The sequence below is a fragment of the Pelecanus crispus genome, chromosome 2, assembly GCF_030463565.1.
Source record: "Pelecanus crispus isolate bPelCri1 chromosome 2, bPelCri1.pri, whole genome shotgun sequence".
Classification (NCBI taxonomy): domain Eukaryota; kingdom Metazoa; phylum Chordata; class Aves; order Pelecaniformes; family Pelecanidae; genus Pelecanus; species Pelecanus crispus.
In genome coordinates this window covers 332,686-352,538 of record NC_134644.1, presented here as the reverse complement: position 1 = coordinate 352,538, position 19,853 = coordinate 332,686, and the positions used below count along the sequence as shown (strand labels likewise).

The 19,853-nt window shown below is 52.7% G+C and overlaps 1 protein-coding gene across 4 annotated transcripts in view; it reads left to right on the top strand.

Annotated features, from left to right (window-relative positions):
• The window catches only part of AGAP3 (ArfGAP with GTPase domain, ankyrin repeat and PH domain 3), a 148,952-nt gene that overhangs the window by 85,039 nt on the left and 44,060 nt on the right, over positions 1–19,853 (top strand). For 2 of the 4 annotated variants that reach the window (XM_075704778.1, XM_075704777.1), the window contains exons 9-11: positions 1,603–1,695; positions 10,196–10,300; positions 15,641–15,809. In XM_075704778.1, the coding sequence (XP_075560893.1) occupies positions 1,603–1,695; positions 10,196–10,300; positions 15,641–15,809 (367 nt within the window). Of the gene's footprint in view, positions 1–164; positions 228–1,602; positions 1,696–10,195; positions 10,301–15,640; positions 15,810–19,853 lie in introns of those variants that run through there. The other 2 variants (XM_075704781.1, XM_075704780.1) reach the window with 1 other exon arrangement.

Below are 19,853 nucleotides of genomic sequence, written 5' to 3'. Positions count from 1 at the left end.
ACCCCGTCCCCGCTAGCTGGAGCCCAGACCCCGACTGCTGCTGCCGCCGGCGCCTCGCTCTGTGGCCTGTCTGTCTGCCTGTCCGCTGGCGCCCATCGCTGACAGACTCGTGTCCATGTTCTGAGTATAACTTGCCAAACTCTTTATTCTTTCGATATTTGCAGATATGTGCCACTGTTTCCAACTTTTCATCAACAAAAAGGCCTTTCCAACTCCTTCCAAATTAGAAGATCCAGGTGGTTACACACGGCACCTCTGTACAAATTCTCTCACTTTTCATTGCCTCTCCAGGGCCGGATAAGGGATGGGCACTGGGATTGATCTAAGATTAGAGGCTCGCCCGCCCTCCAGCCAGCATGGGTCCCCCCCTCGGAGACACGCAGGAGCCTTTTAAATCCCCCCAATGTAAAGTCTAGGAAGCGCTGAGACGGCCTGCGCCTGCACTTTAAGCTGGGACATTTCTGGGCCTGCTGGATGCTGTCTAGGCACTTTCCATGCTCGGGGATGCCAGGCGGACGACCCTCATGGGATGGGAAGACCTGCAGACCCACCGGGACCGGGCGACAGCAGCGAGTGGAGCTGGATGGGCCAAAAGACGCTTTGCTGCTGCCTGCGGGAGCTGCTGTTAGCGCCTGCCGCTAGCACTCAGCTCCTTCCTCCCTACTGCACCTCCTGCAGCCTGCATGGACTCCTGCTCCTCCTCCTCTTCCTCCTCGCAGCAGAGCAGCCATCTATGTCTCTTTAGTTTTCTTCTCTTTCAATCTCTTTGTTTTGTTCTGGGCCCAAAAGCAAGTGAATCGGTGTCCCAGGCGTGTGGGGCTCGTGTCCCTTTCTGATCCAAAGCACATGGGGCGCTCCCGGACTGAGGGGGTGTGTAGGACGCTCCAGAGAGACGCTGCCGCTGCCCTTCTGCCATTGTTGTGATTCTGAATGTATTGATTGTGCTCCATGCCGTGTATGACTTGATATTTTCCTCTGTCCTAAGCACTTTGAATGAGTTCTGCTCAACAGACTGTATATTTCATATTGTATTTATTGGAGTTTGCTCTCACCGCAGCCACCCTCGGGGGGCTGGCGGGTTTTGCTCTCAACTCTCTAGACGTGTGATAGATATTTATTGTCCATGCTCTTTTGTAAGGGGCTGGTATCTCTGCCCGGTGACCTGTGCTACTTTGTATGGTGCAAGTGTGTTAACAGAATAAATCTGTTGGATTAGTAGAGGTGTGAGTTCCTTCACTGCCTTAGCCTCTCCTGCTTCCATCCATGCTCCACCTGCATCCCATGCCATTTCTGTCTGTCGCCATGTCCTGTGTGCCCCTGCGGGAGGGGGGTCAGAGGTGGCCCCGTTCTGCTAGGACAGCTCTGCTTGCAGTTGTGGGGGGAGAGGACAGCTTGCCAGGGGACAGCTGGTGGGGAGGCTGGGTCCGGAGTGTCCCGAGAGGGGACGGGTGAGACGCTGGCTGCTCCATGCGCTGGGAGACCTGGCCTGGGGGAGAGTGGTCTGGTCTGGTCTGGTCTGGCAGCCTGCTGGGGACGGTGGGGCCATGCGTTTCCGTCTCCCGTGCCCCTGTCTCTAACAGACCTGTGTTTCTTCTCTTCCAGTCTCGAAAGGGCGCGGACCCGGAGCGGGAGAAGAAGGTGCCAGAGTGTAAAGCGGACAGTATCGGCAGCGGGCGGGCCATTCCCATGAAGCAGGTTCGATCCTCCTCCCTTCACCCCCCTGTGAGAGCAGGCTCCCTGGGGAGGTGCCGCGAGGCTTCACGGCGTGGACTGGGGTGCCTTCACTCGGCACGAGGCGGGGAGAGCGCGGAGGAGCCGGCTGCCCCTCGGCCCACCAGGCCAACCAGGCGCCTCGGGGCTGCCGGCAGCCGAGGAGCGCTGTGCCGGGGGTGCCGGCCTGGGCCCCGCGCCCTGTTTGGGTGCTGGGTGCGGAGCGGGGGCCGCGGCGGCCGGCTGGCAGAGCGGTTCCAGCAGAGGGCATCCGCGCCCCGCGCCCGCTCCCGACCCCCGCCGCAGCCCCCGCCGCAGCGCTGCTCCTGCTCCTGCTCCTGCTCCTGCTCCTGCTCCTGCTCCGTGCCGGCCCTCCGGCAGGACAGGGAGGCTCTCCTCATCATGGGCAATGGCAAAAAGCAGCCAGCGCAGCGCTTGTGCCGTGAGCCGTTGTGAATCAGAGGGAGGCAGCCGCTTGCCCCGGCAGCTGTGTTCAGCTCCTGCCTCCTGGCTTCCAGGGAAGCTCGAGCTGCCTGGAACCGACCCCGAGCATTGCCTGCCCCGTGTCCATCAGCTGGAAAGCAGCGACGGGTAATGTCTGAGCAAGCCAAGTGGTATGGATTGGCTGGATGGTGTTTCTGCCAGTATTTCCTTGCACTGCTGGCAAGGCTCATCCATACACTGCTTTGCAGCACCTGGCTGTGCCTCTGCCTTGCACCCTGTGCCCCCTGTTGCGAATCCATTTTTCTTCCCACGGCCCCAGCTGGCCTCTCTCTGCCCCATCTGCCTGCTCGCTGCCAGAGCTGAGCTGCTGTGCACGTGGGGCCGGTTACGTCTCTGCATCGCAGGAGCGTTGGTCAGTGGGGCAGGGGGGTAGAGTGCATCCCAGCCAGGTACTGTCTCCCTGGTACCGTTTCATGCTGAGTATTCATTGGGGAAAGAGATCCCTGGGGAGGACTCAGTGAGGCCAGGCTGACTGAGGGTGGTGGGTCAAAAGAGAGAGACCCTGCTTGCTGCTGGAGCTCCCAAAGCTTCCTGCCCTCTCCAGTCCACATAGTAATGCTGTGAGAGGTTTGCGAAGGGCCGTTGTCAGTGCCGCTGGCGGGGGAGTGCAGCGGAGCAGCGCTGGAAGGAGGGCTGCGTTTGGGAGGCAGCATGCCGAAGGCTGGCTCTGGAGCCAGAGGGGAGCAGTGGCAGGGGGAGCAATGCCGGGCGCTGGGGCAGGGGCTGTGGGGTCTCGCACATGGGGGCTCTGCTTCCAGAGTGCCAAAAGTTGGCGCAGCCCCAGCAGGAAGGGGCACAGCAGCTGCGTGCCAGGTTATGCCCCTTCTCTCTCTACAGCACAGGTCCTTTTTTTTAATCTGGTTGGAGCAGGGATCAAGGCTCCTTTAACTGTTTCTTCCACCGCTTCTGCTGCAGGGGTGCTTGCCCCTCTGCCCGCGCTGCTCCTCTCATTTCCAAGCAGAGCTAGCTGCCTCTGCACACCCTGCGGCAGGGGCTGTGTGCTGGAGACGATGGGCATGCCTGCTCCAGCACCAGCTAGCGCTGACCTAGAGGGCCATGAGGTGCACGATCCGTGTCCGGCCTCCTGACACATGCTGCCTTCTGGCTGCCGGTCAGCATGGCGCGTAGTTGGTTTGCAGAGGCAGCGCCTGCGCGCTCTGATTTTGAGTCAGCCCAGCAAGCAGTGGGCAGTTGTTCTGCGGTGAGGAAGGGGAGGCTGAGAGCAGAGCAACTGGAGCCTTGAGCTAGACCCGACTTGGCTGCCCAAAACCATGCTGCTGACTGCAGGAGATCCGATCATGGGAGCATTTCCATGGCATTTGGTTTCTGGACCTTTGGGTTGCTTTTTCCAGGATTTCCCTTCACTCAGCAGGGCAAGATGCTTTCTTTACCTGCTCCTGTGTCTCCCTGTGTTGCTAAGTGGGCCTGGCCTTGTCCGGTTTGCTGGAGATTGCAGTGTTTTGATGTAATTATTAAGTTGTTCCTTGCTGTAGGCAGAGCAGTGCTGTTACCGTGTTGAACGGGTGGAGAGCTGACAAAGGCCTAGGTCTGCAAAACAAAGCTTGCACATCATTCCTGGTCTTTGCAAGAAGAAGTAGGTGCCAAACTACTTGCCTGGTCCAGGACCTAAGCGAATTGACCAGTTTGTACAGCAGCAGCTCGCCAGGAGAGCCCGGAGCAAAACGTTACCTTGTGAGATCTGGGTCTGTGCCCGGGCTCAGGACTGGCACCTCCCGTAGCCAAAGCTGCAGGAGGTGATTTCGCAGAGGAGATCCTGGCAGTCTTTTTACAGGAACATGTACTGGCACCGGGGGAAGTGGTGTCTTGTCAGAAAGGTAGGCACCAGTTTATGCAAATGGCTCTCCTCCCTGGGCTCCGACTGACTGTGTTATGCCATACTGGAGCTGCTGGCCCTGGGGCGATGCTGGGGCCACAGAGCACTGCTGTGACCTGTCTCTTGAGATACTGTGGCACTCTGAAATTGCCGCCCTCCCACTGCTTGAATGAAACAGTTGTGCTACAGCATCTTAGGAAGGCACACAGTTCCTAAAGGAGAAAACGGGCCGATATCCACGTGCAGGTTATGGGGGATGGGGTTGGTGTAAACATGCAGTGCGGTGGATGCAGAGTAACACCAGAGTGCTGCAGTTCTGCACAGCCCTGCTGTGGCCCTTTGCCGGGTCATCCCTCCGGGAGGAGTGATGACTTGGTACCGCCGTTGTGGAAAGGAGCAAAGGCTCTCAGGAGCTGTAGCTCCATATCACGAAGATTTGGGATAGGTGATGATTGCTCTGCTCTCTGATATGGACCTGCCCTTTCTGGAAGATTGTGGAGATCTCATTGCTTGCCATCTCTTTGAAGGGCAGTGAAAGAGCAGGGCCTTTAGCTAGTTTTACTCTTACGTGGTCTGGTGGTCCTGCCCAGCCATAAAAGAGCTGAGGAGCCAGTCGTTTTGAGGGCTGTAGAGTGGCAAACATGCAGAATCTTCTGCCTGCCTGCTTGGCTGGTTTCGGACTGCTTTGCTTCCCTCAGCGTGTGCACTGCTGGGCTGATGGCAACAAGTGCTGTGTTCGTGGTGCTGTGGCCACTGGTAGATAACCTTGGGAGCAGGTTGATTCCTCTGCTTGGAAGAACAAGACTGGTGCATGCTTAAATTACCTAAAGATAGTTGAAGTCAGCGGGTGATGTGGGGCAGCAGCAGGGGTAGTTGCCCTGCAGGCTCCTTCCATGATACCCGTGGCTGTGATCACTGTGACCAGTGCACGATCTCTTCCTGGACTCTGCAGGAAGAGGACTAGCACTAGGGACTGCTGGCCACCTTGTTTGGCGCACGGTGTTTTGGGTTTCTGCCCAGAGCCATGTCTGATGGCTGGGAAGGCTGACCACCAAGTGGGAGGCTGGGATGGGTGTTGCAGAAAGGAGAAACATTGGGTGGAGACTTTGCTTGGCTGAGAAGGGATGTGTGCTGCCTTGGAGGTGTGGTGGCTGGCTGTCGCTTGTCACCACCCTCTTCAGCACAACTGAGAACACTGCCTCTGCTCTGCCTGCCTTACGCCCCACGCACACCTAGAAAAGATGGAAATCCCCAGTGGGACGGGTGAGACCATGGATGTTGGGGCCGCTCTACGCCTACGCAGCACCTCCTCTCCCTCCATGCTGTGGAGGCAGCCAGTGCCTCTGCTGGGGCTGCTCCGCACTGTGGACTCCGCATCCCTCTGCTGCAATGTCCTTTCGATGATACGTAGGTTCAGATGGTCTTGCAAGGTTGGAAGAGCTGCTTCATAGCTGGACGCTTGTCTCTGAGAAGTGGGTTAATTAGGCCGGGAGACTATGCTTCCCCAGCTGTTCGTTACTGGAATGAACTCCTAATTGCACATGTACCAGATTCTTTCTGGGAAGGCTGTACTGAATGCACAGGCAGCCCAGGGGTCCCCAGATCCCTGGCCCGGCTCAGTTTGGGCCATGCACACCAGTAGGGCCCAAGGCGGGTGACTCCTCCTCCTTGGGAGCTGGGATCATGCTGGGAGCTTAGATTACATTTAAATTGCCATTTGCATTTTCCAATCAATACGCGACTTTACAATTAAGTTTGGTGTTAAAATTCTTAGCAAAAAGTGAGTGGAAGGGAGATTTGTGGAGTAAACGAGTCCTTTGGGGGCCATCGCTGCTCCCTGCTTCATTACGCTGCATATTGCTGCTGCTGCTTTTACTGTGCACCACCACAATCCAAACACAACACAGAGACACTCACGCTGGCCGACAAAATGCCGGGAAAGAAAGGAAAAGTGGGGAGAAGAAGAGGGCTGGGCTCTCTTCCCTTTCGTCCCTGGCAGCTTCTTCCCTTCGTGCATGACTTCCACACTCGCGAAGAAACTTGTGGAAGAGTTATTTCTTGTAAATCTTTCCACAAGAAGCAGAGGGAGCTTGAGGTGTGGCAACGCGCACCGGCACAGGGATCTCGGCAGACCCGAGGAGCCCGGCCAGGAGCCGTGTTGGGGTCTGCGTGCAGGAGCATGCCAAGGACATGCGTGGAGGGGATGAGTCCAGCTGTGGGGATGCGCCTGCCCCTGGCCCGTTCTCCTGCATTTCACCTGGCTCTGTTCTCCTTGCCACTTCTCACTTCTCTCTGAGCTGCTGTAGGGGCTTTCCTCCAGAAAAACCAGAGTTCTCTGCATGTTGCTGGGCCAAGCTTCCACATTCTGCCATCAAAAAAGAAGTTGGGCTACAGAGTCGTAACCTTGACGCAGTCAGCACAGCAACACCGTTAAAACCTGGAATCCTCTCAGCTTCTGTCCCCTGCCTCTTAATCCCCAATACAGCAGCAAACACGTCTAACTGAGCTCTATCCCTTGATTCAGCTGTTTCTTGCAAATGTTTGGCCTTAAGGGTCCCTTCCCCTCCCCCCCATTTTATTAGATGTTTACTTAGACTGCGTAGTTGCTCCCAATTTTGGACTCTTGTGCCTTCTGGCTTGAAAAAAATGGGCTGCCAGTGCTTGATTCTCTGTTTCCAGGACTGGTTTTGCTTGTGTTTCAATTTGCAAAGCTCCAGACTTGTAGCTGAACTAACTGCAGCTGAACTCTTCTCTGCAGACAACACATTTTTGGGGCTCGACAGAAGATGCAGCAGCCTGAAAGTGTTGAAGTAGGTATTCTGTAGCACCAAGGTGTATCGAGTCGAAGACACATCAAGGAGAGGAGAGGCAGCCAGCGTTGTTTTGCAGTATGTATTGACAGGTCAGGCTGTAGAACTGAGCCAGGTTTAACGCCAGAAGGGATCATTATGCCCAGAAGTCAGAGAGTTCCACCTAGTGACTTTGAGCCAAATTTGTAACTTCAGCCTGGTCTGGAGCAGATTTGTTTGAGAGATATCAAACAAATGTTCTCCAATACAGAGAACCCACCATTTATCTAGATTAGCTGGTGTGATATAAAACCGTCTTTATGCGTGAGGAGGAATAATCATGTTCACACACCATGTGGGAAATATGTGGCCCAGCAGTTTGACGATTGAGAAGAGGATTTTGTGGAGGTCACAACCAGAGCAGAGGCAGCTGTGTCCTGGCATTGAGAAAACGTGGGTACCACTCGCTGCGTGTGAGAGGGTGGCTTACGAGACCCGAGAAGCAGTCTTGCCTTGGGTGGGCTCTCGTGTCCCGGTCAGGACACTGCCTTTCGAGCTCTGGGACAGCCGGACACTCTCCGGGGCAAGCGGGTTAATGCTCTCAGGAGTGCGTTCTGCAACACGGGAGCGACATATTTGGGACTACGAGACCGGAAGAGAGTGCATGGAGCTGTAATCGCAGTCTTCAGATAACGTTAAGGGCTGCTGCAGAGGGCACGGGACTGCTCTGAGTGGTCGCCGCGACAGGACAAGAGCTGTGCTGCCATTCCGTTGTGGAGGTGCAGGAAACATCGGGGCCCGATCTCTGGTGGGGAGGAGCGCAGCCTCCATCACTGGCGGTCCTTATGAAGAGGTTGAAGTGATGTGAGTACACCTGAGCCTGCCCTGGGGAGGGATGTGACGGGGTGACCTCCGAACGCTCTTCCAGCTCTGCTTTGCTATGATAATATCACATCTGGAGGTAATACCATCTCCCTCGTCCGACCTGATAGTCTGCTGCTCCTGCACTGCCAGGTTGAGTAACCTTCCTAACTGAGCAGCAGGAGCTCCGGAACTGCTCGGCCATGGCGCTCTCCAGCCCAGAGAGCCCACCCTGCAGGGTGGCCTGGCAGTCTGTTCCTAGGAGCAGGACCTTGCACGAGGTGTGCTAAAATCCGTGCTGTTCTCAGGAGCCCAGTTTGCCAAGTGATATGAGGCAATTTGTGTCAGCGACCAGTCACTGCGGTGATTTGCGCTGTGCAGTTTCTATGTTACCGTCGGGTTTCCTGGTTTTGTGTTTTCTTTGAGCTCGTTTGGGGAAGACATTGATTAAATAGTGTGAATCAAAAGCAGGTTGGCTGGACCTCTATACAAGTACTTCTGTTGGACATGCATTTGCCATTTATGATTACACTTGTTCTCATTTATGATTACATTTTGAGACCTTTCACTTGACAAGTTTTTACTCCATACATTAATAGCTTTATGGATTTTGCAGTTTGTTTTTAATGGTGTGTGCTGCTCAGTTAAAATCCTTACAGAAGTAAAAATGCTGTGTCAACACAGTTACCGTTGTCATCAGATATTGTGATCTTACCAAAAGTAGCATCAAACTTCTCTGATGACCTCTTTCCACGTTGGTTGGCATTAGTTACACTGCTGTCCTTTCGTTCTTTGCTGATCACTTCTTGTGTGGCTTTTCCACAGTTTTGCCCAGTGTAAGCGTCCGGCTAAGTGGCCGTAATTACAAGGGTCATTGCTTTTCCCCTTGCAGATCTTGGCAAAGCGCGAGCTTTCAGACTGCTGCCATGTTCCAAGGCACGTTAAAATCAGCACCTTTTAACCACTGCTGAGTGAGCTCTTCAGCTAATTCTCTCGGAGCTCTTGAAGGCAAGGGATCAGATCCTGCCACCAACACCTCTTAATTTTTGCCACTCTGTTTTAACTTTCTCTCCCTTGCATGAGTAGGAGGCGTTTACTTTTCACACTCGTTGCTTCCCAAGTACTGAATATAAGCGGTCTTGGAGCACTTCTGCCTTTTCTGCATCATTTATTGCCGATTTCATGGTCATGTCTGGCAGCGTTGTTACCCCAGCATGTGCCAAACCCTACAACTTTTTGTTGTGTTTTTCCATCATGCAGGCGCAGCAGCCTCAGTCTCTAGGCAGTAGGACGGGGCCCCCAAGTATGCCGAGGCTGGCAGGACAGAGACTTTCTGTCCAGGTTTTTGAGGAGGTGCTGGCCTGGGGCCCAGATTTTTGCCACATTAGGAACAGCCAGTCTGGATGTCTGTCCAGACAGTGCTTTCGGAGGGCCCAGGCCTGACAGTTGGTAGATCCAGCTTTTTCCCAGACTCTGTTATTCATTTGTACTTTTGTCCCCCCGTGCTGTCCTTTCCTCCCTGCCGGCAGAATACTTGATGTTCTCTCCCCGGTCCCTGCTCCAGAGCCCTTACGCCTGGCTTCTTGCCCTGTCTTCCTTCTCCCTCTCCACCTCCGGTCTTACCTGGTGCATGATGAATTGCTGCTAGAAGCAGATTTTCTGGGGAGGCAGAACTGGATGGGGAGAGGGTTAGGAGGTCCCAAGCTCTGAGTGTTGGTTCAGATCAATGGAAGTTAGTTCTGGGCTGGGCTGGTGGGAAGAGGGAGTAGCTTCAGGGCGTGTGAGCACAATCGTTTTCAAGCCCTAGGAGTGTGCTGTGCCTGAAGACCATAGGATGGGCCTCATGGGGATGGGGAAAGGGGGTGACCCAACCCTCAACTGCCCGGGACCTGCTCTACCTCCTGAAATGTGTCCCTAGCTCCCTTTGTTTGACATCTCTAGAAAGAATTGCAAGCAGGCAAGAGAATATGCATCCCTTGTGAGACCTGTATCTTGGAGCATTGTTCCACTGATTGGCTCCTGCCTCTCCCAAATTGTCCTTGCCTTGGCCATCGCTCTGGCTGTGCTTTTGGTGATGGAGGGCGGTCTGCGAGCACTGTGGTAACAGAGCAAGCAGTGTTGGTTGGTGGTGAGGTTGGCTTCTGCCTTGTGTTGGCACTGTCCTTCAGCACAAGAAGAGTTGCCCAGAGGGAGTGATTTGGGACAGCAGAGTATGTGATAAGTCCCTCAGAGGATCTGGGCATCGGTGCTGGCATGTGGAGACCCTCGTCTCTGAGAATGGGGAGAGGAGGGAGGCTGTCCATGGAGACATGCTGGGGTTGGTGAGGAACCAGTCCCAGGGAAAATGCTGTTGGGAAGGCCAACCTAGAAGATGTTTTCTTGAGTCCTGATTTTCATGTCTCTTCAAAGACCTGTCTCCTACAAGGGGCAATGCTGGAGCTGAGTGGGAGGTGCCTGGGCCAAACAAGGTCTGAGACTCTTGACACTTCTCTTTTAGGGCATTCTCCTCAAACGCAGTGGCAAGTCTCTCAACAAGGAGTGGAAGAAGAAGTACGTGACGCTGTGTGACAACGGAGTCCTCACCTACCACCCCAGCCTGCATGTAAGTACTGCACTGGGTTGGGTAGAGTAGCAAAGTTGGAGAGAGCAATGTCCTCCTTCATGCTATGGATGCTGCTGCAGGTCCTCTTGCAGATGCCACAGTCGCAGAGAGTTGCTTGGGAAGAGTTTGGCAGCGGATGAAAGCACCCCAGCCTCTGCCTGCAGCAGGGCTCTGTGCAGGAGGTTCAGCACTAGCCCTCGACAGGGCAGGCATATTCAGCAGAGCAGAGTTTTTTACCAGAATCTGGAGAAAACCTCTTCCCTCTCATGAAGGCTGTCTCTGCAGTGCCAGGCTGGGTGGGAAAAGCTGATAGGAACATGCTCTGCACAGAATTACGCTAAGTAAATGCATCTTTCTTTTCTCTGTTTCCCTTGTTCAGTCCATTAAAGCAGGGGTTGCTGCCTCCCTGCATCTGGGGTGAGGAGCAGGCAGAGAACTCCTTGCCGCCACGGCTGATGGTGCCATTTGGGTGTGGAATAATTTTCCTGGCTGCTAGGTATTGGGTAATGGAGATGAGGTGCTTGTGCAGAGCCTGCCGAGCTGAGCTGTCATTCGATGCATCTCTGATCCTCTTCACTGCTTGGCTCAGGCGCACAGCTGCCTCCCCATCCATCTCTGTCGCCTCCCCACTGTGGGGCTAATGACTTCTTCCCCATTCCCTCTTGAGCACAGTTTGCTGCTGAGACAGTGAGCCACGGACAGACACACCTGGGACACTGAGGCCACAGCACCCTCTGCAGAGAGGACGTGCTGCAGCAGGACAGACGGACAGCGGCCGGGGAGCGCAGGGTAGAGCTTGGGCAGAGGGGAGTTTGGGGGATGCTGGAGCGCTCTGCAGGGCTAAAGGGAGAAGAGCAAGGTGTTGCAGCTCCTGTGCTTCCTGAACACTCCCGGGCCCTCGATTTGTCCCCGATCTCCTCGGACACATGGGTGTTGGAGTGCCCTGAGCCTCAGAGTCTTTCTCCTCTTTTCTAACCCTGCATCCCTAACTCATGGGCTTGCAATGCTCAGTCATCCGGCTCCTGAGCCACTGAGCCTTTTGACCCTCCTGTCTTTGCACTGGAAAGCCAGGCATTGCATTTCCTTGCCTTAGTTTGTGGGAGCTTTGAGAACATTTTTTTTTTTCTTTTAGTCTTTGATCCCTGTACCATACTGTGGTTCTGCAGTTCCCTAACTTTGTAACCCCATTTTTTGGTCTTTATAGAACCAAACTGGGAGGGAATGGCTGCTGCTGCTGCCTGCTCTGCATGTGTGCTCACACGCGTGTGTGGGTTTATCACATTTCCATCAGAGACATCACAGGCCATTATTACAATCAGCTGTAGAGGCAGAGTAATTTCTGGGGTGTTGTTTAACCGCTCTCAGATGATGCTGCTACACACTAGGTTTCTCTCCTTTTTACACCATTTCTTCCTCAGGGGGTGATCTAGATTGATGTCACTTGCTTTCCTTACTGCACTTCTTCAGCATTTCATTTCATTACTGTGTTGCCCCAAGCAAAAATCTGGTTTGCTTCCACCTGGTGCTACTGGTGATCCACAGCCCGTTGCTAAGGAAGGTACAAGATGGGCTTCTCCTCCCCTAGGTTTCACTGAAAGCTTTGAACCTTGCACCCAACATAGGTGTTGTATTGCCCTATACGTTTACCTAGAGCGAGGACTAATTATGTGTGGGCCACAGAACACAGAGCTGCTTGCTGCCCAGCTCTGACTTCTGCAAGGATGGGGGGGTCTGCATGCTCCCTCCATGGCATTGGAATTGGGGAAAAGAGCCACGACACCTACCATCGTGTTACCTTTTTTACTGCGATGATGACAAAGGCTTTGGTGAGCAGTGCGCTGTTCTGATTAGCAAAGGCCCCTCTGCCTCGCCTTGCCTTCTCTCTGGATATCTGGTTTACGACCTGCTTGGAGGGGACAGATGCAGGAAGGAAGCCTGGAGGAAGACATGGTCCAGAAGAGGATGTCCCATTATATCCTCTCCTTCCCGTCTTCTAGAGTGAATCAGGAGATGCTGCAGTGCATTTGTCACTGGGTTTGTCTCCTGTGGCATGAAGCAAGTTCCCATGTCCTTTCCCAGGATGACACAAGCAGAGCACGTTAGGGTTGAACAGCCTGGATCACTAACGAAACCTGTGTTCCTGAGGAAGGCCATGTCCTTCTTTGTCACTTCCATTTGCGGCAGCAGCTCTCAGGCCAGCAGGCACGTGGTGAGGTAAGCTGCTGGCAAGAACAAGTATGCAGGATCCTCAGTCAAGGAGACGCTCGGCATCGTGAAGTTCCTTCCTTGAAATGTGAAGTCCCAGCTTCTCCCCTGTCTCGCTCAGGGTGAGCCGGTACTGCCACACGTCTGGGGGATGGCAGAATTCAGGGTGCAGCAGAGGGGTCCCTGACGGCATGGCTGAGCACTGTGGGAAGAGGGTCTTTCCCAGCCCCTGTCAGGACGTTCAAGCCCCAGAGCATTTTTGTGCTGCTTTTTTGTTCCCAATGGTTTTTCCTTGGCATGATTCAGGGCAATTCCTGCCTCGACTTCTCTTCTCTTGCATCTCTGTTATGTTCTGTCCCTGTCCCTCTTGGGATGGGTGTACATACCCCAGGGATCAGCAGCCCTGCCTTTCTTCTTCTTCCTCCAGTAGACATATCTGCTCCAGATGTGTCTGTGCCCCATCGGATGCACATTACTGCATGGCTCTGGCTGGGTCATACTTCTGATTTTACCAACCAAAAGCTTCCTGATGGGGTTATTAATCTGCTTTTGGGTGTTTATCACTTGACCTATTTGTGGATTTGTATCTTGGCACCTCCAGCCCCACTGTGAAGTTTCCTCACTGGGAGTCAGGCTTAAACTGTGGGTTTGCAGTCACAGGTTGACAGAGAGCGCTCAGGTGAGCTGGGTCCAGCCCTGAAATCAAGTGTTCTGTGGCTCCTTGATGGAAGCGTATCTGCTTGGACCTATGCTTGGGTCCTAGGGAGCTGCGTGTTCCTGCTCTCAGGTACCACCTCTGCCACCTCTCTGGAACAGTCAGCGGTTTCAGAGACTTCGCAAGCGGGATGCCCGGAGTTGGAGCAGTGGGCAGCAGCTCTTGCTGAAGGCAGGAGTGCTTGGGGGTCTGATCCCTGGATTCAGTACAGCTTTCCTTGTTGCATCTGTATTTTTCTTACCTTTCTGTGAGTGTGTTCAGTGACAGGAAAAGAACAAGTTCTATGAAGAGACTGGTGCGGTTTCTTATCGCTTTCTCAAAGCCTTGGAGAGTAAATGCTTCTGCTTGTGAGGAAGGCGTATGTGGTTCAGCCCAGCTTCACTGGCCAGGCTGTGCTGTGCTGCGCAGAGCTAGAGAGAAAGCATCTCCCATTTTGCAGCCAGTGGAGCCATTCACACAATCACCTTCTGTTAATTCTATCTGCAACATCAATTAAATTGTTTGTAGAAACTAATTGAATGTGGCTTAATCACACATCTTAATAGCTTTCCACGCTTTGAACTCGTTGTTAATTCCAGTAATAAAATGAAATGAGAGAACTGGCTGGGTAATTAGCGAGGAGGCTTGGGAAGAAATTGCTGTTTTATAGCATGTAATAAAAGCAGTGCGCTGGTGACCGCTCTCTCCGGCAGGCAGCCGGCTACTGCAGCAATTGTGCTGAGTTAGGGAAAATCCTCCAGCCCCTCTGAGATTCCCTGCCCAGGGGTGCCACTGGGCTCCCACCCAACCGGGAACAGCTTGGAGCAATGTTTGGTTGGGCTGGTTATCTAGGAATTGCCCAGGGTGCCAAAGGGTGTTTGCGTGTCATTTGAGGTCAAGTCACCCAGAAGTTGGAAGCCCAGGAGGGTGTGCTGCCACGCTGCCCCATTTCTTGGGTTCACTCTGAGGTCTGGATGCCTGTACAGGGGTCTGTGGAAAGAGAATAATTCAAACCAAGGTGTTGAGGTGCTGCTGAAAGGTTGTAACCCTTGCAGGTAGTCACCTGAGGCTACAGAACATTGCCCGTACAGCCCCCATTCACCCGCTTCTTGGAGCCAAGGACTGGGAGAACGGTTGGTCTTAGACTGATCTTGTTCATGTCTTTATCTTCTTGGATTTGGAAGCAGACAGGAACCAGCTCCGAGTTAATCTTTTTGGTGACCTCCTTGTGAACTGGAGCAAGCCCAAGCCTCCCTGCAGCAGCTGCAGTCTCACTCTGGACAGTTGCTGCCGCTCCTCTCCCGATTGCAGTGCACGTCCCCAGCGCAGAGAGCCGGGGGAGGATGCGCCCACGTCGCGATTCCTCCCAGGGCCTCTAGCTCAGCTTTTGGTCCCTGCTCCCTTGAGTGGGAGGTCTGCCCAAGCGCAGAGGAGGCTAGTCCTCTCTGTGCATCTCTCTGGAGACCACACTGGTCGGGTCTTCTTGGGGCATAAGCCTGAGAAAGAGCCAGCCCGCATCGGGGAGGGTTAGGGGAGAGCTGCAGTGCCCTGCGGAGCAGGAAAGGGATGGAAGACATGGGACAGGACACAGCTCTCAGGAGGGACTAGAGGCCTGCAGCCTTATTTTGACCGAAAGATGAGATGCTATTAGGAGGCAGTGCAGAACGATACTAACAGTCTGCACGTGGAGTTTTTGGTCGTATAATAAATAGTCTACCAGAAGAAATGGTGGAAGCACCAAGTTTTCAATAATGTAAAGCTATGCAGATGAATGTACAAGGGAGTTGCCCTGAGTTGTGTTGTTTGGGGCTTGAATTATGCCAGCTGTGACCCAAGAGGGAATTTCCAGGTATCCCATTACTTACGCCATACTATATTACATTATAGTATTAGCTGTTACAGCTGAGTGCTGTGATTAAAAAGACAACGGATGTCAGGGAAGAAGAACTGCCTGCCACCTACATGCTCTTTTGCTCTATCTAATCTCTGATCCCCAGCCAGGCTTTCACAAATGAGCTTGTCATGGCATCTGACTGCCCGTGGCAACATCCTGACGTTATTCATATCAGAGCTGACTAGTTCTGGGCACTGAAAGTGAGACCTGGCACTTCTCTGGTGCCAGTTCTAATGCACCAGCTAGTCATGGGAAGAAGGCAGGTCGGAGTCAAGTCTTTGCATCCGAGTTGTCAGAAAACAGCTGGCTGCGGACACTGAGGAAGTTGTAGGGTCTTTCACCTCTAGCCCGCCTGACTTGAGACTTTAGTGCAAGAGAAACCAACATGTGATGAGCTCCCAAATCACTTCCAAGTTGCTAGCTGTTAACCAGTTACCATGTGGATGAATGGATCCAGGTTTTAGTTTTGAGTATGTGAATGAGGGGGGAGCTGAGAGTGGTGGGCCAGGGCAGGGCTGATCCTGAACCATTTGCCTCTCTGCTGTAGGATTACATGCAGAACGTCCATGGGAAAGAAATTGATCTGCTGAGAACTACAGTGAAGGTACCGGGCAAGCGGCTACCCAGGGCAACAACGGCAGCAGCGCCCAGCGCTAGCCCCAAAGCCAACGGGCTTGCAAAGGAGAGGAGCAGCACACAGCTGACGGGAGGCACAGGTAAGAGTTGGTGTGGGTGCCCCAGAGCTGGCAGTGATCCTTCCCTCCAGTGCATCAGCAGTGCCTTGCTTTGCTGAGCCAGAAGCAAAAAAGCTGTTCTGGAGTTTCTTGGTTTCACCACTCTTTGCAAGTGCCTTCGGTGGGTGTTGGCATTTCTGTGCGGGTCTTGGGTAAGCTCCTGTTGGGTTTTTATGCTGGTTAGTGTCCAGGACAGAAGAAAGAGTAGAAGGGCTTTAACTAGTGGTGTGAACTCCCTGAGAGGAAACACTCGAGTCTGATGAGTTGCTGTAATTATTCTTCTGTGTGCACATTCAAGAGGTGCAGCTGCCACAGAGAACTGTGAGGGGAGGTGAGGTTGGGAGGCTCTCTGGTTTCTCATGAAGTTCATGCCACACTGCTTACTGCTTCTCCTGCCACAGGAGGTACCTCACCCTCACTGGGGGAGCTGGTGAACTTAGAGCTTTCCTGCCCAAGTTTCCCCAGGCACTGACATGCCTTTACTTTGTCCTCGGGGTTGGTATCCTTGGCCAGGATAGACAGTTTCCACATGCATTCTTCCCAGCCAGCTGTTGGCAGCAGTCTCATACAGCAGGGCACGGGTACCTCTCCACTCTCTGGCATAATGAGGGAGTGCTGATAATGCTGCTGAAAACAGAAATCCTTCATAACCTGGTACTGCATGCTGTGCCACTGAGCGTGAACTTGGGTGACCACATCCTCGTTTCTGTTCAGTCCTGCTCTGCACCCCAGTTGCATCCTGTGGTCAGGGTGTTGTCGAGACTGTGCTTCACAGCTTTCTGGAGCTGAGGACTTACGAGATGGGGTGCAGCTGGAGTGAATGCCAGGAGCTGGCTGGGGTCCTCCGCATCCCACACAACATAGGGAATGGGGCATGCTAACGTCGCTGTTTTCGCTTGGTGCCAAGTGTGAAATAGTAAGCGCTTCTGAACCCAGACTGCTGTTTCTGTAGAGTCAGAATTAGTCTGCAGACCAGGTAAACTGCCAGTGAACGATTGCAATTACTGTCTTTTTTGACCAAGGATGTGCAACTCTGCCTGTTTTCTGCCACGGCTCTCCATCATACGCTGTCATTTCTTCACCACCGCTGTACACCCGCAGCATGCCCGAGTGTGGTAACAATTCCTGCCTCTGTACAGAGGCACTTCTCAGGTGCGCATTGCTAGGGTGCTTTCTCTGAGCTCCTACTTAGAGAAGGTTATCAGAGCTGTAGGAAGAATTCAAATACAAACCACAGACAAGCTTATGGTGATGTCAAACCAAATGCCCACATAACCCTGTATCCTGCTTTCAACAGTCAACTTGGTCCTGTTCGGCTCACGAGAGCAGATTGAGATGTGACTTGATTACTGATTACTGCTGCTTGGAAAGCCAGCGCCTAGAAGCGAGCGCTGTGCGAGGCCTTTCAGTCTGGTTGACAAAGCTTGAGGAGACGCAGTGCGTGGAGGCTGAAGTTAGAGCAATTTAAACTTGAGAGGAGATGTAGTTTCCTAGCAGGGAGGGTAATTAAATGTTGGAATAGTTTATCTGGAGAGCTGGTGGACTTAGCACTGCTTGAAGCCTTTAAAATGAGATTAGTTATCTTTCTACAAGATATGCTTTAATCCAGCTCATGCGTGTGTCACTGCGTGCATGTGTGCAGGGGATCAAACTGGATGGATACAGTGGTCTTTTCTCATGTAGAAATCTGGGAGTTTGAGATCCCCTGTTCACTGTCTTCTCTCTGGGCCCCTGAGCAGAACAGTGCTACTGTGCTACCCAGAACGCGTGCATCAGCGCAAGGCTCGGCATTAAGACAGCAACCTTAATCAGATTTTATGTGTCTTGGCTTTGGGTGGTTGTCTGCACTGGTCAGAAAGGGTTTTTTCCTCCTGGTACACAAATGGTAAGATGTTTTCTGAGGAATTTTTTCAACTCCCTCTGATGCCTCCAAGACTGATTGCAGCTGACAATGCAGTCACCACGGTAAGTGCACTGACATGATAAAAATCCTCTGAGGTGACTTGCTCATATTCCTGTGTAATGCAGAGTACTGGATTTGGGGTTGGTAAAGAATCTGCCCTGCGTCAAATTGGCAGGGACTTTGCAGTTTTGCCGCCTGCGGGGCTAGGGATGGGACTGTTACTGGGGTTCACTGGGCATCTCTCATCTAATACATGCTTTGGGCAGCTGGAGAGGGAGCACCTCAAAGTTCGCAGTTCTCTGTTAGCACACAAGTTAATTTTCAGAGGACATGAGCTTTGGAGACCTGAATGATTTGCTGTCTTACAGCAGGAGTGTCTGGGTAAAACCAAATGGCTGTGTATAGAGTTCAGAGCAGGTGGTCCATGGTTTCCTTGTGACCTGAGCTCCACCAAGGTAAGCAAGTGTGCTAATTCATGTCCACTAGATGCTCAGTCCTTACCCAGGGGCAAGAAAAGAAGTAGTAGATAAAGGCGAGGAGGAGAAAAAAAAGATAAAATATCTCACGCTGCCCTGTATGTGGATAAAATACACCTTATGCAGCACTCTGGTGATGACTCAAAATAACCTCCAAAGTAGGTACAGACAGTACAATTTGGAGCTAAATAAAGTAAGAATGGGGAGGGAGCAGGGAGCTTATATTTCTGAGATCCATGGGACTCTGAGCTCAATGGATGATTGTACCCTGGTATTTAAACCATTAAAAAAGGCAACTTCACTGTAGTCAGAGTTGTTTTATTTTAGGTTGCATGCGTTCCCATTGTAAACCCTGTTTTCAGAGGCACAGAATGTTGTCAGACTTTGCAGCTGGCTAAGGCTTATTTTTTGTCCACCACTTAAGTCCACCTAAGGCTTACTTTTGTGAAGCATGTACGCAAATGCGATGTCATATGTGCCTGGGGAGGTTGTGCAGTCTCCCTCCTCAGAGGTAATCAAAAACTCTCCAGACACAGTCCAGGGCAACTGGCTCAGGGTGGCCCTGCTTGAGCAGGGGTTGGACAAGATGACCTCCAGAGGTCCCTTCCAGCCTCAGCCATCCTGTGATTCTGTGATTTTGTATTTGTTTTGTCAGTATTAAATTTTTTTCTCCAAGAGCTGTAAATCTTCAGAGATTTGGTGAAAAGATTGCCTAGAAGCAGAAGTTTTGTCCTGAATTAGAAACTTTTTTTTTTTTTAACTTTGTCCCCTGGAAAATATATTGAGATTTGATCAAAGTTTTGGAAGTTGGTTACTGGAAGCTCTGGAGCACTTAATCTCCTCCTGGGCTGGCAGGACCTCCTGGTAGAATGGTCTCTGCTTTTCTGTGCTATTTTTTCTTCGCTTTCCAACTGTAATGTCCTCCTAACTTTTATTGTTGTATGAAATTTTACTGGTAAAGAGACTATCCAAAGGTGGAAGAGCGGTTGAGATCAAGCATGGGGTCTGTTAACAGGTTTAGAGCTAACTAAATGCAAATAACTAGCATTAGTACAACCTTTATGGCTGAGCCCTAAATGAAAACCTTCAATGTCAGGAAATCCTAAAGCGCAGGCGACTGGCCCGTGTCACCTCGGCCAGCTTGCACTCCTTGCCTGCTGTGTTAGCTGCCGGCAGTGCTGTGCGCAGAGTTAGGCCTGACCGAGCAGACCAGTCTGGGAAGCGAAGCCCCATGCCTGGACCTCCGTGGACTCGAGCAGCATGTTCTTCATCCACGTCTCAACGCAGGATCTGCTGTTTGCGCATCCTGCTCAACATCTCCCCGGTTATGTCCTGGAAGACCAAGAGGACGCCTGGGAAGTGCCAGCTAAGGGGAGCTCATCTGAGAACATTTCGGATATACCTTCCAGAAGCATCTCTTGCGTGCCCAGATATTTCTGTGGCACTTTCCTACACCCTTTTGTCCCCTAGGTTTTCTTTGGAGACTTCTTGCAGTCTACCATTGAGGCACTTGATCCTCTGACATTATGGCTCAGCCATGCCGGCTGCTGAGCTGTTGGGTGTTCCTGGCACGGTTCTGGCTTACGGCAAGGACTCTCTGGGACAACACCCTAGGGAGCAGTGCAAGCCGGCACACAGATTGGGCAC